Source organism: Sander lucioperca, chromosome 19 (genome assembly GCF_008315115.2).
Source record: "Sander lucioperca isolate FBNREF2018 chromosome 19, SLUC_FBN_1.2, whole genome shotgun sequence".
NCBI lineage: Eukaryota > Metazoa > Chordata > Actinopteri > Perciformes > Percidae > Sander > Sander lucioperca.
Window position 1 is genome coordinate 8641844 of NC_050191.1, and position 17986 is coordinate 8659829.

Below are 17986 nucleotides of genomic sequence, written 5' to 3' on the forward strand. Positions count from 1 at the left end.
TTTATAATTTAACACTGTGAACTCGTATGGATAATTCACTCGCTGGCTTTGATCTGTGCTGCATCTTTGCAGTCTCTGCTTGCTCTTTTGCCACCTTCTGTTTATACATGGTGCGTGCGTGCGTGCGTGCGTGTGTGTGTGTGCATCACATCACAAAACCAGAGTAAATAGTAGAACACGTAGCAACTGTCTTTATTGAACACCAGCATTTCAGAAGGTAGGGATTTCACATATATATAGTTGAAAGCCTACAAGAAAAGTAATTTAAATATTTATATATATCTTTACAAATGTTCATGAGCGAGTCAGAGAGCTTGTGTCGGCTAAACTTGCGATCTGGGGAGTGTACAAAGATAGACATGCACAGGGAAGAGTAACGACAGCAACCGCAAAGTCACCTTATACAAAATGGCTGAGTTGGACCCTTCTCTCTCTTTCTCTCTCTCTCTTTATCTCTCACACACACTAAGACACATTCAATCACACATTCACAGATACACCACAGTGTAGCCTAACCGAGGCAGTGGTGTCTTTCTCACATCCAGTAATGGTGTCTTTTTCTCTGTTGCCCACATGGTAAACACACTGGTTGCTATGGCACTGATTGTACGCTGTAAAAATAAGTCTGCTTTCGGGGGGGTATAAGTGCTCTCACAGGTACAGGGGTGTGTGTGTGTGTGTGTGTGTGGGGGGGGGTTTGGGTTAGGGTCATTGTACTTCAATTTAAACTTTTTTTTTTTGGATTAGATCGCCTGAGAATTTAAACAAAACTAGAAATATAATAAAAGAGATTTCTCTCAATAATTTAATACAAAATAGGTTAAATTAACCTTCAGAGGACAAACATGTTTTTTTTTTTGTATCCACACCTGAATTAGCTGGATTGAGATCAAATTGCCCAAAACCGTGTGTGTGTGTGTGTGTGTGTGTGTGTGTGTGTGTGTGTGTGTGTGTGTATGTTGGCAGTTACCACCCCTGTCCTGGAAAACTGTGATGTCAGCATGTCCATGTTTACTTCCGGTTTTCAGAATTAATAAACAAACAAACAAGTCAAAGAATAGTCACAGCCGTCTCCATGGCATGACTCCTCCTTATTATGACAGACACACACACACACACACACACACACACACACACACACACACACACACACAAACCTAAACAGGATGTGGAACAGGACGTCTTGTTTGGGACAGTTCAGTTTAGTGTTACATTTCAACATAAGATAAATAAATAACAATCGATATGAATTGTCCCAAAGAAGATACAGTGGGAGTTAACAAATCCTTTCTGAGAGTGTGTGTGCACACACACACACACACACTCCTAAATGCAGCGCTCCAAGGCACGGGGACCGGGTGGGTGGGGGCTACTCAGTCTTTTCTGTTTTCCCGTCTTTGCTCTGGGGCTCGGCTGTTTTCCGGAGCTGCGTCTTTTCTGAGCTGTTGTTGATCTGTTGGTCGGTGCTCGTTTTCCCGCTCGAGTTTTTGTCCAGGTAGTTGAGCATCTCACTCAGGACCGTCTGGAAGGTGCTGAGAGCTGCGCAGACCGCCGGCGTGCCGAACCCGTGAGTGATCAGACTGTCAGGGAGGGAGGGGGGGCAGAAACAACCATCAGAACAAATGACAAACCTTTGTTTCATTCAGGTGCAAAGAGAAGAAAGAAATCACTGGTACAGTTTGGGTTTGTAAGGAAGACTGATTCCTCAAGCAGTGCAGATTCCTTTTTTTTCTCCTCAGTTTGTTCATCTGCAGAGAAACTTTCCTCCTTCCCTGCGTTATGGAGCTTCTAATCCTCCTAAAAGAGTGTCTTTAGTCGGGCTAACCCCTGTCAGAGCAGAGTTTCCTGTGATGTTCTAAATGCCGTTTCCTCCCTGTTTCTACAGTAATTTATGGGAAACACTCTTTTAGCAAATTCTAGGCCTGAATATTGCCAGGTTTAAATATCGATCGATCGACAGAAAAATAACCAACCATTTTCATAATGGATATTTCATTAAGTCATTTTTCAAGCAAAACTTACTTGATATTCTATTGTTCTACCTTCTCAGTTATGGGGATTTGGTGCTTTTCTTTGTCTAATGTAATATTAAACTGAATATTTTTAGGTTTAGGACTGCTGATCAGACAGAACGAGCCATTTGAAGACTTCCTCTTGGGCTTTTAGATAATGTGATGGGCATTTTTCACTATTTTCTGACATTTTCTAGACTAAATAATGAATCCAGAAAATAATCAATGAAAATGATCTTAAATCGCAGCCCTAAAACAGATATTGTCATACATGACGGCTTTAAATCATACAGTAGACTCCCCTGTGGGTATTTAAAGTGATCAACAGTCACAATCAAACATAATTTTTTTATTTATTTGATTTTCCTAAAACAAAATCTATCAAATCTACTCTTAACGCACTGCACAGTTTACCCCACAATCTAATAATGGCACACATAGGAACCATGGCGTTAATTAAAACTAGTAAAAATGTAAAAGCACCACAAGACTGCAGGATAACAATAGAAGATACATAAGGTAAGATACAAGATAAATGGGCATAAACTAGGTTTCAAGAATCAATTTTCCTATGTGATACTGGTTTGTCCGCCCTGTAAGATCCTCAGGCAGGTTCTTTCAGAGCTAAATGTCAGGTCACCTCTCAGCTCAGACCTTTAAAGCGTAACTCTTGCCAAAATGCAACATAGGGTCTTTTTGTGAATGTACCCGGGTCAAACTTTCGTTTAAAAGCGTAATTAGGACGGAAACGCCACTTTTAAGATTGACCGTATTCTCGTTTTCGGTCAAATGGCCTTTTGAATGGGAGTGCTAGGGGCACTACTATGATCACATCAAAATCACTATTTTTAAAACCCTAAGTAGGCTCAACACAACATAAATCTTTGCTCGAAGTATCACCAGGGGCTCTACACGTGAACTCCAGCACGAATGCAACGTAACAGGGAGGAGAGTAAAGATGGAAAGCTCCTAAAGCTTAGTTCCATATAAATGCACAGATAATTTGTTGTTTTGGCATTAGTGAAAAACAATATTGACCTTGTAGTTGAAAAAGGAGCCTCATATAAGAATGACATTTCCTCCTATGGAGTCCGTTCATTCGCATTCGGAGATCGACTCTTTTTAACTGACAAGATGGCGGATAGCGTAAACAACAACAGCTATAGTGAGTTCAAAACCTTTCTTTTTAGTAAATTCTGGGTACACAAACAATGTTCTCAATGCTGGAGTTCACGTGTAGAGCCCCTGGTGATACTTCGAGCAAAGTCTCATGTTGTGTCGAGCCTTCTTAGGGTTTTAAAAATAGTGATTTTGATGCGATCATAGCAGTGCCCCTAGCACTCCCATTCAAAAGGCCATTTGACAAAAAACGAGAATATGGTAAATCTTAAAAGTGACGTTTCCGTCCTAATCATGCTTTTAAACGAAAGTTTGACTCGGGTATATTCACAAAAAGACCCTAGGTTGCATTTTGGTGAGAGTTACGCTTTAAGCTGCTGTTCAATCTGTCATAACTGTTTCTGCAACAGAGCTCAGTAAGTATCTCTCTGCCGGGCGCGCTACAGTACATCTCCCTTTGGAGGTTTGATAAAACTGTGTGTATTCTGCTAGGGATGACGCCATAGATGTGACATTTCTGCTAACAAGCCGCTCCTCCTCTGTCATTTGTGCCAATAAAACAAACTGCACAGCTGCATCTTTCGAAAATGGCAAAGCGGTCTGAGCCAAAACGGAGAGCAGCCGGGCTCTGCAAGAAATCTCTCTACACTCAGTCGTTTCAGTTGTTTAGAGTGACTCTAGATTGGAAACGCCTAAAGAAATGTCCAGTACATTATTGTGTAAAGACCGTGTGTGTGTTACCTGAAGTGTGTGAGGTGTCTCTGGATGTCCAGGTCCAGGATGGGGGTTGGTCTGGAGGAGCCCAGAGGAGAGCGGTCTTGGCTCAATAAGTCCTGAAACTCCTTACAGATTTGCCTAATGGACAGAAGGAGGGAGGGAATGAGAGTTTACCATCTGTCCCCAACACAACCGTTGCAATTTGTGTCTTTTTTTTTTCTTCTTTTCTTGCACCCATCCTCATCATTTTGGTTCAACCCACACATGAATTCCTCCGAGGAAACAATTGAAGGAACACTCGCAGGAGTGAGACAAGTCATAGTTGGTTTTCAACACTGGTCCAGGCATTCTTTTTTTGGTTTTATTCAGTGTTGGAAACCATTGTATGGATCATGGAAAAATCTAACTTAGCAGTAACTGGAAAACAGTGGTAGCAAGCCTGATCACCTAAAATTGTGATTACAATATCTTAAAATTCAAATACAGTAGATGCTTTATGCATGAAAGGTGTGCATGTTGTTAGAAGTGGGAGGTTGTCCTTTTCCCCTGCTGTGCATGAAGTTTACATTCTCATATAATGCTCTTTTTTTTAAACTTTTTTCTCTGCTGTCTGACTCTCACATAGCCAATAAAACCACTCGTTTTATGTTTTTGAACACCTTGGTCCAAGCACTTTCCCTCAAGATAGATTGTTAATAGTCGGGTGATGAACGTAAGACTGTAAAGTGGCTGTAAATGGTAGAATAAAGTGTTAAGTGAAAGCAAAATCTGAGGAAAAATGTTTTTTAAAATGATCAATTTTCTCGATCCTTATAGACTTGTAGACAAACGCTGACTTAAATCTATACCTTTTGACCTTTGTTAAAGCTATGAAAACCTTGACATCTGGAGAATTTCAGAAGAAAACCTCCTGTATCTTGCCGAGAAGTTACAAAAACAATTCAAGCTCTAAACGGTTCCAGTGTGTCTTTGCTAGTCTGTGTGAAAGTGTGTTTGTTTGTATTCTCACTTCGTAGCTAGGACCATTTTCTTGCGTGCGCTGGTTTCTTTCGGCTCACTGTGCTGCCTCGCCAAATGTTCCCCCACTGCCTTACTGGGAAACTCTGTCTCGCAGGTGTAGCCAAAGTCCCTCGCCAGGTGGAGCGCCTCACCTGAGCACGAAAAAAACAGGAAAAAGACTGATATAGCGAGTGCTAAATGGATCAAATATGAAAACGGGAATATATCTGAAGGTACAACTCAAGTTTTTTGGAAGGTGTTTTGGACAAAAGTCCCTTACCTTCCACCAGGGAGGTGAGCAGTGTGACGTTGGCAGCTTTCCTCCGTCCTGCCGGCAGGTTGAGGCCTAGACGATCTAATTTCTCACGAAGACACCGGCCTCCGTTCTTAGACTTCGCTCTGTGAAAACAGAAAATATATACATATATATATATATATATTATTCTTTTTACATCACACATTCCTCATCATCACACTGTCATTTTTTAAGACCCAACAAGAAAGAGAGAATATCTGTATCACATATCATCATCATTAATCATTTTTAACCAAAATACAAATAAAATCCTCTGGCCTCCTTATTCTACAAATCAATGTGTGTTTAATTAAGTCTTGAAAGTAAGGATGGAAGAATATAGATTTGCTTTGATTTGACAAAGGCATGAAATTAAGCATAATATCAAAGAGTATAAAATTAAAACATGTCAACTCGTTATATATTAAAATATGCTTTCTTTACACATAGATATGGTTGCATGTCCCCTTGAGTTTCCTCTGTCATTGTTTGAGCTTTTGTCTCTTTCTATACCCAAAGACGTTCTATTTTGGAAAACAGAGGAGCAATGGTCCCTGTCATTACTTCATCTTTTTATGTCAAAATTTTAAAACCATATGTCCTTACTTCCTATCTTATAAAAATCCCAAAAGATCTATTTGGGATATTTGAATGGAAATGACTGAGGGGTTTCTATCATTCTTTAACAAACCAGTTGTCCAAACAGGAGGCACAGTTTCACTTAAGATAAACTTCTCAACATTGATTTTGGTTCTGATACACACATGTGAAAACACAATTCATGTTCTCATCTGTTAGAATTAAGCTGTGTTGTTGGTGTGATTTATTCTACTCCAGATGACGATCAACACCTATATTTGCACATTTTTTTTCTTCTACTTTGTTGATGCCTCATCTTGTAGGTTCCCCCCCCCCCCTTCCCTTTCTCTCCGCCTCATCAATAATACAGTGCTGGCAACTCTTGTTTTCCGCTAGTTCCTCTGATCCTGGCATGCTTTGGCCTGGTCTCGCCTCCCTCTGGCTCCCTGGGCATGGCGGCGCGTGCAGCCCCGGCCTTCGTTCGCCTACAATAGTCTTTGTGGGCGCTACTGTATCTCCTCTGTTTCATCTGAGGTTCACAAAGACTCAGGCAGTGCTCTCCAATGTTCACCAGCCAGATTTACGCTTTTAAAAAACAGGGTTTTCACTTTTAAAATCTCTCTCTCTCTCTCTGATATTATTTTGTTACAGGATATACACGGGGTGGACAAAATAACAGAAACATTTTGATAATCTAATACAATCCAAAGTAACAGTCCTGCAGTAAATCCAAAGTTGTTGATTTATAGGGCTAGATTTTCTGTTGTTGGATTGTTCTTCCACCCTTTCACTACTTCACCACTACACTTGTATTCTTGTGAAACCCTGCTGCTGCAAGATGGACTCAATATTTTTGAAGTGTTGCGTCCTACATGGCCAGTGATCAGTGGATTTGTTAGGAGACACTTTAGGTTTAAATAGTTACCGTAAAAGTGTTCCTCAAAGCAAAAACGTTAAAAAGTTGTTTTAGTCGTGCGAGAGAAAACTCAAATTGGACAGATAGTCTAGCTAGCTGTCTGGATTTACCCTGCAGAGATCTGAGGAGCAGTTAACCATAGTCCTCAGAAATCGACCAGAGTTTAAAACGCCAACACAAAAAAAGCGGAAGGTGTAGGACATCCGGCCGAAATGAGGGACATCCGAGGGATCTTCCGGCAGCACCTGAACAATCCCCTAAATGAATCGTCGTCGATATAGACTAGCAACTAAATGTTGTTGTCTGCAAGATGCAATGGTTCTACATGGAGCCATAATGAGATGAAGTTTAAACATGTATGATGTCAGCAGTGCTCTTTAATCACCGTATTTACGTTTAGATCCATGAAAGAAGCTGTGATGAACCCTTGTTCTGCATCGGTGTACGGTCAGATTTCTGTGTGTGTGTGTGTGTGTGTGTGTGTGTGTGTGTGTGTGTGTGTGTGTGTGTTTGTACTGACCTGCGCAGTATGCCGCCCAGTAGGGAGGCGTTGAGGCACTCTGGTGGGGACAGTCTTCTTTTCACCTCAGCGATGGTGACTTTGTACTTGGAGGTGGAGCTGAGAAGCGACAGTCGGCCCGGTACCGAGCAGAACAGATCTGTAGGATTCACCACACATGTCCCCCCTGCACGCGCGCACACACACACACACACACACACACACACACGACTTGTTACAACAAGGCTCAGCATGGATGAACAGCAGTACCCAAGGACAGTTAAAGGAATAGTTGGCCAAGAAATATAAATTGTTGTTGTGTGCTCACAAACAAGGTTGTCTCATTGTATTTTATCAGACTTGATATTTTTATTTTAACTCCCTTAAATTTGTCACACACAGTCCACATTTCTGTCTACACAAATTAAAGATGCTGATCTTTTGATCTTCTTCGATGTCCTATGAAAACCACGTATCTCCAAAAATGTCACCTTTTCTTGAAATATGAAAAACAGCCCTGTTTTTATTTCCCCCACTGGATTATTCATCTCAAGAAGTCCACAAGTGTTTCATGGCACCGTAAATAAGCTGTGCAAAATAACTACCTGTATGTCTTTTGAACATACAAAGAAGTGAATCCATAACTGGCAAAAGTATTTCCCTAATGATGCGGTGTCAAACATGAAGCTGAAATAATGCAGCACAACAGTGGAACCATTAAAAACAAAGAACTGTGGAGCTATCCAGCAGATTTCAAACCAATTGCCACTTTAGGTAATATTTTTTTTTATTAATTAGTGGCGAATTGAACTTTGTACCTTTTGTACTTCTGTGTACTAATGCACTGTCTAATGATAGGTCAAAACACCATTTAACAGGAATGCTGACCCACCTATTGGCACGTTTTTCTGTACATTGATAATTGTTTGTTTTTAACAACACAGATTATAAAACAAAAACCTTTTTGCTATTTTGGGAAAGCCCCTATGTTGACACAAGCTTGAATGTGTCAGGGGAATTGTGCAGGCAGTTTTATTTATTATAGGTATTTAGTTGCATTATGCCAATAACACCTCTGCAATTTTCAGTAATAATGATTTAAAAGTATATTAAAATAACAACAACTTGCAAACAACTAAGATCCAGCTCTTCTGGATGTTAAGTTCCGTTTGCATTTAAACATGCACACGCCCAACTTCTGTCTGACTGACTGCCTCCGCTTGTTTATACAATAAACAGCCATGGGCTGAGGATTTATGGTTAAACATGTATTTTCACATTTTAGTAGATGCTGATCATTGAAGTGTCAACAAAACGAGGAGGATCTTCTTAAATTCTGTAGAAATTAAATTAACTATAACAATGATGATAATGATGGATTTTACTCCATCCAAGAGCTGGACAAAAGGCAGACACATGTTGTCTGAAAACACAGTGCAAAGCCAAAGGCACTGAAAATTATTCTGGGGCTTCCTTTAGTTTGAGGGATATCTCATTTTGTAATGAATTCTGCAAATAATGAGAGGATGCTGCATTTTTTACAAGAGCTGCAAGAGACTTTTTCTTTATTTTTAGTGTAGGTGCTTTCAGGTCTGTGCTGAATGTATCCAATACAAATCAATTTAGACCTTGAAAAGCCTTGACTAATAGAAAATACATGTACATTTTTGTCTGAAAGAAAACTTATTCATAAAGGTATAAATGTATCCTCAACCCTTAGAAGGGTGGCTTTAGCTGTGTACAAACTTTGCATGAGGTCTCCCTGGTTCTTATTTGTAATATTCACACGTATCAGGACATACAAGTTATTAAAAAAAACAAACATATCTGAGCAAACAGGAAGTCTCTTTGTTCGGTACAATAATGTAAAGTATCAGTGCAGCCAGTGTGCAGTATGTACTATTCACAGTGAATAAAAATAGCCTGCACAGGAAAAATGCTCACCACTTCAGCTTTTCCACTTTCATTATAACATGAAAATTATTTATCAAATGTGATATATTTATATTTACTACCTTTCTTTTGTCACATGTAGTATGCTAATCCACATTTCTGTTTACACTGCCTCAAATACTTGCCTCCAAACCTTAACACAAATTAAGGATGCAGCCTATTTTCATCTTTACACATCAAAACCATGCATCTCCAAAATGTCACCTTCTCATGAGCTAAGAAAAAAACAGCATTGGTGACAATACATTTTTTTCAGATAATCCAATGGATTTTTAAATGGCGTACGTATTTTAAGCCCATTAAAAAAAAAGTAATCCTTTAGTTTATCTGAACAATTTAGCAAAAAATGAAGATGCATGTTTTTCACTGGAAGTCTGCCTGGTTCACAGCCTTTATCATCCTTGCACACTCTTCACAGTAGAGCTGTAAATGATATGTTCAAATATGATTTTAATCAAAACTTAAACCAGAAAAGGTTGATAGTAAATGCACACTCAGTCCATAAAAACACATAGGCTCAAGTATATTCAATCACCACTGGTGAGATCAATGTGTTTTGCTCAGCACGTCATCAGACTCCTCTTCACTAGTTAAATATTAAATTTTTCACTATGTACATATATTTATATTTCTGTTCCAGCTCAATATTTGTCTGTATGTAAGACAAGTCTGCTGTAATCTACAACAAACCCTTCCTTTAATCACCTTCCACCAATCACCAAGTTGATTTCATTGTGTACGTGAGGCTCCTGAGTGTGTGAATAAATGATTGTGGTTGTGATAGGGAATGCTCTTTCACATTATTAATTGCATCTGAATCAGTGTTGCTGGATCCTCCTGGAATATATATCGACTGCTCTGAGTAGGCCTATTATTATTAAACTTTCACTTGAACTAACGTCCCAAGCAGCTGAAACGCAAGGTTTCTGTCTTACTGTAGGCTATATTCTATTATTCATCTGCCTCATTATCAAATCTAACAGCAGGGTGTGTCGCTTTGTTATTAGGCCATGCTGGATATAATGGAATGAAGAAAAGGATGACGTTTAGGCCGAATAGAACACTGCTGCAGGCAGGGATTTGCTGCACACCCAATCTTTTCGGGACAATGGGGACAATTTGGCCACCGACTAAGCCTTATATGTGAGTAACTGTAACCCATGTTTCAGCTCTAAGAATCTATTATTCACAATCAGCAGAAATGTGCTAGTTTCGTATCATTTCTCTGGCTGCAGGAAGGCACTTAGACCTGCAGCTTCAAAAACATGTCATCCAGGTTCAACACCATGGACAGCAGCTTCCACCTTTCATTTCAGCACCTGGACAGCGACTCGCGCCCACAGCACAACTGTGGCCTCATCATGGTGTGGTAACAAAAGCCTGTTGTACTCCAGCGGGCAGCACTTTGTACCGGGCAGTGTGGGACATGTATTTCACTCAGGCTGTCAAAAATGGACGATTGTAGGTCGAGGGAATCGATTGCTACTATTGGTTAAGCTTAAACTTGTGTGTGTGTGTGTGTGTGTGTGTGTGTGTGTGTGTGTGTGTGTGTGTGTGTGTGTGTGCGTGCGTGCGTGCGTGCGTGTGCGTGTGAAGTCCGGCTAGTCTGTATATATGTGACACAAACCCGGCAGACCTGTCTGTCAGACTCAAGCGCTCTGACAGGGGCGCGCGTCTCTGAAAGCCGCGGGTTCACATCATATTAATTCCCCTAAAAATGTTTTGATTCAAAGTAGTTTGTATTTTATGTTGCCAAGGGCAATCGAAAAGAGCTATTGCCGGTAGTGCAGTCAGTGGAGCGCGCGGGCCCAGAGGCGATAACGGTATTTAAGCAACGGAGAGTAGCCTCGGGCTGCGGCGCGAGCGGCGGGCGGGATCACACGCGGAATCAAACGCCTTTTACGAGTTTGCCACGAAAATTAAAGAAAAAGAGACACGGGCCAAATGTCATTCTCCTCATATTTTAACAACAATGTTTATAGCTCCAAAGTAAGCCAGCCAATGTCTTGACAGAAAAGAGAGGCGCGTGCACGGGCTATGGTGGCGGGAGCGCGCGCCTGACAGATCAGCTTGATCTGTGAGGCTGCTGTTAGAGCTGAACGGGGAAAGGGATAGCAGGGTGATTAAAAACACAGACGACTCCTCCTAAGTAAGATCCGCGTTTCTTGAGTGATTTTCTTTTGAAAAAAAGGTTATGTGAATATTCATGCCGCCAAAGCCGCAGTCAGAAAGAACAACATTAATATGATCTCGGCTGAATCCGGGGCCCCGCTCGGCATTAGCATATCAAAGCGTCCGCCCGAGGCGAGAGAAGCTATCGATACGGGAGCGGGAGGTAAAGCAAAGATTATTGGTTGTGATGGTTGCAGCGGCTGATCTCAGGGCCAAATACGGCGCACCATTAACCGAAAGTGATAGCGAAGGGATTCCCGCGTCAATCCGAGAGAAAAGCCCCAACACCTAGGCAGAGCTGATGAAAAATTAAACCCTAGACAGAGCCTGAAAACTATAGCCTAGTCCAGACTAAAAAAACAAACAAAAAAACAAAACAAACAGGCGTTGATAAACCTAAACGTTGTTAAAACCCAGACTCCACACCAAGAGTCAACCTGAGCCGCCTCTACGACTCAGCATGTAAAGGCTGTGGATTCATTCTACTGTCTATGATTAAACAGGAACATATGAGAAACAACAATTACTGCACTCCAGAAACCTAATTATCCCTGTGATATGGTTTACATTACAGCCCACAGATAAATACACAAGAGAAAAAAAAATAATAATAAAATGAAATTGAATTTGCCCAGAAGCAATCAAATGTGGTCGAGCAGCCAAATGAAAATGATATCCTGGATTGCCCCCTTTAGTTTCATGTAATTCTCTGGGCTTACATGAACGATAGTTTCTGTTACCACATCGAACTGAATTGGATTTATTAATTTACAATAGTCAGAATAGACCTATAATTACATTTGTAGACGTTTAGTTTCTTAAATTAAGCCTCGCATCCGTTTAAAGTCCTATTTAAAGTCTGCAAAATTGTGGGTTATAGACTACTAGAAAAGTTGTAGCATAAATAAGGGGCTATTCCTTGAGTATCCTTGTTTTCCTATGTAATCATTACAGGTGAGAGATAAGATCATAATAACAATGTTTGGGGATTGTGATGAATTCATGATCTTAAAAACAGCATGAATATTACATTACATCAATTGTTTATTTAATCTAAATAAAAGTCTAAAAAAAAGCCTACAGGTTTGACTTCAAACATGACGTGCCTGTTGTACTATTGTGTGTATGCTATAATATGTCAAATATAGGCTACATCTGAGGGTGAGCCTCGTAAAGTCAAATCAGTGCCATATTAATGACTTTGTTGACATTTTAATTTCCTGGGAGAAAAACAACCTCAAAGGCGATGTTTAAAGTGACTGGGAAAAACCCCCCGTAGGTGTTGAGTGACAGTCCATTTCATACTGGAAATGGGAAGCACCGTGTCTGCGCGTGTACAGTGTGTTAGTGTTTAAATAGGCGAGGAAACGGGGCCGTTCCTGCTGTAACATGTTGACAGCAGACAAGAGACGAGTGCTCCGCCTGTTTGTCTGTCTGTCTGCTCGCTGTCGTGTCGAGCTGTGAGTGTTCACGGCCTCAGGTACAACAATAGAGAGAATAAACGGGGCCTTACCTCTCCGGATGACGCCCCCTTGGCCGTTCAGCACGAGCCCACACTGCGCTTCCACGGAGCCCTGCGGAGAGACTCACTCATTAGGATGAGAAGGCAGGGGACATCACTTCACCCAGATTTTTTATTTATTTTTTTATACTGCTGGAGCATAGTTCACTGTCAGGCTACAGGAACACCTGAAATTAATGACTCTCGTTTTTCTTGGGAGCTGTTATGCTTTTATGGACATCCATTTACCATGACACAAACGGATAGATAGATAGATAGATAGATAGATAATCTTTCAGAGGAGAATGTTCTCTGAAAAAATCTTAGAGAAATGAAACTAAGGCCATACAATTAATGCAATATCATAATAAAGCTGTACATTTCAACATACATGTAATGATAATAGCAGCACTGTTGATAGAGATCCCCATACATAGGGTTACTAAATGTTCCTTAAGGCAACACAGTCCTATATGTGGTAATATGTCCTGTAAATCCCATAGATCAGTGGTTCTTCATTTGGCTTGCATCCAGTTAAAACACTGACCTGTTGTAATGTGTTTTAATACAGTGGGCTGTTGAATCATTTTTAGAATGTAGGACTTTAAGGTATTAAATATGTCGCAAAAAAACCTTAGACTATAAAAAGTTTTACAAAAAAAACAAAACATTTCTGCATCAGAATATAAAAAAAAAATATTTTCTACACCATTTATCTTATGCCCCCTCAAATGTATCTTACGACTCCTTTGGGTGGTCTCGACCCACATGTTGGGAACCACTGCATATAGATCATGGTATCGTAAAGTTTGGCAATCAGAGCTTACACATGTCACCTTATAGCTTCTAAACATAGGCCCTGTTGCACGCCCTGTGAACTATATTTTACTGCTCGAACCCTTTTTGTTAGAAAGTGTAGGCTACGTCACTTAGCAGACTTTGAGTAAAATTGAGGGCACAGTAAATTAAAGGATGCAGCTCACGGCTCACCCAGAAACGAGCTTAATTTGAAAGGCTTCAGGCTATAAGCGAGGACAGCACAACTCGTCCAGGCTGAGAGAAAAGAGTGCTGTGTTTGTCGCAGCCACCAACCTGTTGGGGATCACTCTGTAGCATACACACAACAAGCAGCCTACATGTAGCCTATGGAAACCTTTTTACCGCCGCCATTTTGGTCCAGTTCAGACTCGCGTGCTATCAACAATGTCATCAAGAAAGGAGAACACGCGCCTTTATTCATAAAACACTTAATCCCCCGTGTGAGCCTCGAGGCCTGGCCCACGCAGAACCCTGATTAAAATAAACTGGGAGAAAAGGAGCTGGTTGTAGTTCTTTCTTAACCAGCTCCTGCTCTGTTTCTTTTCTTCTTATTCCGAAGCTAAAGTGATTATAAAATCAATATACAAAACGCAGAGGTCTTGCATGAATTAGCTTAGTGACGGGAGAAAGGTGTGGCAGCTGCTTTTGTTCAGCATGAAAATCTCTTTAACGCGCTCAAAGATGCGACCGGGCTGCGCGAGACCATAGGCGCATCTGTTCCGTTCATACATCCGCCTCGCGCAAGCTCAGGTTCACGAGCCGTTTCTTTCTTTTTCTCAATAAAGGGGTCAAACCTGTGCTCTTTTCAAGTGCCAGCGGCTTAAGATAAATATAGTATTTGCTATAACAATCAACTGCGAGCCCATAGGTTTGAAATTAAAATGAAATCATTTTGAAATAATGAAATAATATTCATTTTAGACTACTGTAATTTAACAACAAATGTTACGTAGAATAAATGCCATATTATCACGGGATTCAAATTATTAAATTCCATGTAGGCTATAAATCGTCTAAAAGTAATCCATGATGAAAGATCAATAAAAATAATAATCCTGCAGGAACAATTATAATTCTCTAAATGTGCTGCAATATTAAGTGACAATTCACAGTAGGCTATTTTTTTTTTTAAATTTAAAACACATTATCGTCCGGTTACACTGCCACACCCTTTAAATAAAGTAAAATAAATTAATTTCAAGAAAACTGAATTATTGTTATGAAATATGCCTATAATAAATATATTACTGATTATTTATCGTCATTAAAATGATGCTGTTATTATTACTGCTGCTATTTAAACATAGTGTAAACATAGCGTAGCGTAGTAAAAATGTGGATAAAAGCGACTCGATCGAGCTGGACTTGAGTGGAGTTGGTAAATAGTTAACGTGACTGAAATGATGTGTCGCGGTGTTAAATTGTGTTTAACTAAGAGAGACGCGTTTTAAGCAGCTCAGATGTCGCTGCATAAGTAACAAAGTTGATTGACGTTAAGTCGGTAATTGGATAAACTACGGTGCTTTATGGTGCTCGAGCTGGGCATTGTGCCCTGAACCCCCGATCCGTTAATCCGCCCTTTACCGGAGAATAGAGCAACCAGCGGCTTTTCTTTGCCTCAACAGACAGCCGGACACACACACACACACACACACACACACACACACACACACACACACGAACCGTGCGAATCCGTTTTCATCTCGACCATTTCTTTACATCGAAAAGAATTATGTAAAATATGGGTCTCGTATGTTTCTGGAAAAAATAAAGAGCGGATTTCACAATAGGATTGTATAGACTGCCAGTCAATTAACCTTTAGAAACAGGCCTTCCTTTCAGAGGCACTGCGCCGGGTGGACTTGACATTTAGGCTACTTAGCCTGTTGTACAGTCACGTTTGGTTTGGCAACAAAATTATCTCAAGATGAAATCCAATATTATTTACTCCAAAGTAGGACAGAGTCACTGGCGGGGCATAACCTACAGGCCAAATGTTATACAGCCTTGTCAGTGTCATAGACAACAGACAGATGAAGCAGACAGACAGACAGACATCTGGCGCTGTCTTTCTGTTCAATATTTTTGGAATTGCTGTGTTGCTGGTACAATAGGGGGAGGAGGGGGGTTCAATAGTAGGCCAGTAGGGCAGGGATACTGGACCTTGTGGCAGCCATCAGACTCTGTATAGTAGTCTAGCCTACTATTATCATATTATGGAACAGTGTTAATAAACCAGAAAGGAGAAGCCGAAGGAAGGAGAAATAAAGGGGTTGCAATAAGGTGACAGGAGACTGTGAATTAGCAGGGAAAGAGTGATGGAGGCCTCCGGTACCTGCAGTTCGTCTGATCCTGACGAAGGGAGACCAAGGCCGCCGCCGGGCAGCAGCCTCTGGTCCGGGTGGTGCATACCGACGCCGTAGGCCTGGGAGCCGTGTGACGTCATCAGCGACAGGTCATGGCGCCGGTAAGCGTCGAGGCAGCCCAGCTCGCGCCGCTGCTGCTCGTCCAGGCACGAGGACTTGAGGGCCGAGCGCGCATTGTGCAGGTTGATGAAGTCGGCGGGCTCTCCGTGGTGGATCTGCTGGTAGTACTGGCCCGAGTGCAGCGAGTTGAGCCCGTAGGCCTCCGGGGCCACGGCCGGGTGGGAGTGCTGGAACTCGTAGTGGAAGGACTGGTGGTGGAGGGGTGTGTACTGGTGGTTGGCCGAGAAATAGGGCGAAGCGAACTCCGTCCCTGCCGGCGCCGGGTAGGTGAGCGGGGAGGAGGAGGAGTAGGCGACCGAGGAGTTGGCCACGGACTCCAGGCACCCGAGCTGCATGAGCCGGTAGCTGTTTGATCCGTCGTGACGTATCTACAAGATAATAAAGAGACGGGGAGATATATGAGCCGTGTCATTTAGCATCAGCCGGTGTCTCCTCTCTCTGCCTCCCAAACACACTGAAAAACACAACTCAAACACTCAAAGCGTTTTTTTTTTTTTCTTTTTTTTCTTCTTCCACTTTAAACCACCTGAAGGAGATGTCATTTCCACACGCCCGGGAGGGGAACGAACGCACGGCAACAGGAGCCATCGGTATTTTCTCCCCTCCCTTTGGCATGCCTGTCACTTTCCTTGCTACGTTTTAAAACCCGTGCTGTTATATATTATTATTATTCCCGAGCTGTTGGCAAATTTACTGTCCCGGCTCTCTCGCTCATATGGATGAGAGGTAAGCAGAGTGAGACACAGCGCAGTGTTCCGCCCTAACATGTTCTAATCACACTGTTACCGGCTCACACACGAGCCTCATTTGCTTCCACACACTAATAAAAAGCCCCGTTTTTTACCGGCAGCTGCAGTGAGATGCACGACTCATTTTTCCCTCCATGCATAGCCTATTATTATTATTTTTTTATCCATGCAATACAGTAGGCTATATTCTAGTTAGACTCTTCTTGAGAGCAGATCTATGCTGGCTCGAAATGCCTCCGTAACTCAGTTTAAACCATTTTATTCTACTACTAGCCTTCTATAATTTCATAAATTAGAGGATGTTAAGTAAATACAGCCTACCTCTGCGTCGTGGACAAGTCCGGGGAAGGTCGCTGACATTGTGCTTTCTCCAAAGTAACCCGTATTTTTTTTTTTCTCCTCCGCTATCTGGCCTGATCGAATAATAATAAAAATGCGTTAAAATCCTCAAAAAGCGAGAGAAATGGAAAAGTCCCCCCTCGCGCGCTCTCGGTAACGGCAGAAAGCTGGCGGAACGCGAGCGTCTCCCCTCTGCACGGACGGGGCTGGCTCACGGATTTTGTACTTGCAGGGTATTTCTCGGCTGATGTCGTAGGTCCCTTGGTAATATAGAAGTTTTGAAAATTAAGCATCAGCACTGAGGAATGGGAGGACAATAGACGGAGCGGAGCATCCCAGGAGACAAGGAATAAATATTGTATCTTCGCCTTAATAAGGAACCAAGTGCCTCTTTCAACATTTTCTACGCTTTTTGTGGACATTTTACCTTTTGAGCCGTTTGTATTTTCACAAGGTCTTCTGCTCGGTTTCGTCGTGTTATTATTTAGTGTTTTTTTTTTTTATTCACATCGTCTAAATCGTTTTTACAAAAAAAAGTGCGGATTTTCAACGGAAATGTAAGTGTGCTTTGAAATATTATGAAGCTAATTTCGACAATTACCAACGGAATAAGATGGGGATTTTCGTCTGTTTCTAGAACAAGCTTGTGATTAATTTAGTTGCCTTCGATGAGGAATTTCATTTGGAAACGGGATGTTTTCGATGCTTTCTGCATGCCTCAGATTTATTTTCATTACTACTGTTTTTAGGCATTTTTAATACTGTGGTTTCTACGGATTTCATAATGAAACATTCCCATATGTAGCCACATTTAAATAGAGGTTCATTCGA

The 17986-nt window shown here is 41.4% G+C and overlaps 1 protein-coding gene across 1 annotated transcript; it reads right to left on the reverse strand.

The window, feature by feature from the left end:
- Positions 1 to 168: 168 nt before the first annotated feature.
- tfap2d (transcription factor AP-2 delta (activating enhancer binding protein 2 delta)) lies at positions 169 to 17383 on the reverse strand. The gene is made up of 8 exons (XM_031322379.2): positions 17138 to 17383; positions 15917 to 16435; positions 12775 to 12835; positions 7158 to 7323; positions 5128 to 5246; positions 4858 to 4999; positions 3873 to 3986; positions 169 to 1580 (listed from the first exon to the last, which is right to left on the reverse strand). The coding sequence occupies exons 1-8, from the start codon at positions 17174 to 17176 to the stop codon at positions 1370 to 1372; spliced, it is 1371 nt and encodes a 456-aa protein (XP_031178239.1). The 5' UTR covers positions 17177 to 17383; the 3' UTR covers positions 169 to 1369.
- Between the last annotated feature and the right edge of the window lie 603 nt (positions 17384 to 17986).

What these genes read in the sequence shown, in the direction of transcription:
- tfap2d (XM_031322379.2), bottom strand. Translation starts at nt 17,176, where the DNA reads ATGTCAGCGACCTTCCCCGGACTTGTCCACGACGCAGAG. An exon ending in AGGGGGCGTCATCCGGAGAG is followed by an intron (nt 7,324 to 12,774) that starts GTAAGGCCCCGT and finishes GCGCGCGTGCAG; the next exon opens with GGGGGACATGTGTGGTGAAT. An exon ending in CTGGGCGGCATACTGCGCAG is followed by an intron (nt 5,247 to 7,157) that starts GTCAGTACAAAC and finishes CTGTTTTCACAG; the next exon opens with AGCGAAGTCTAAGAACGGAG.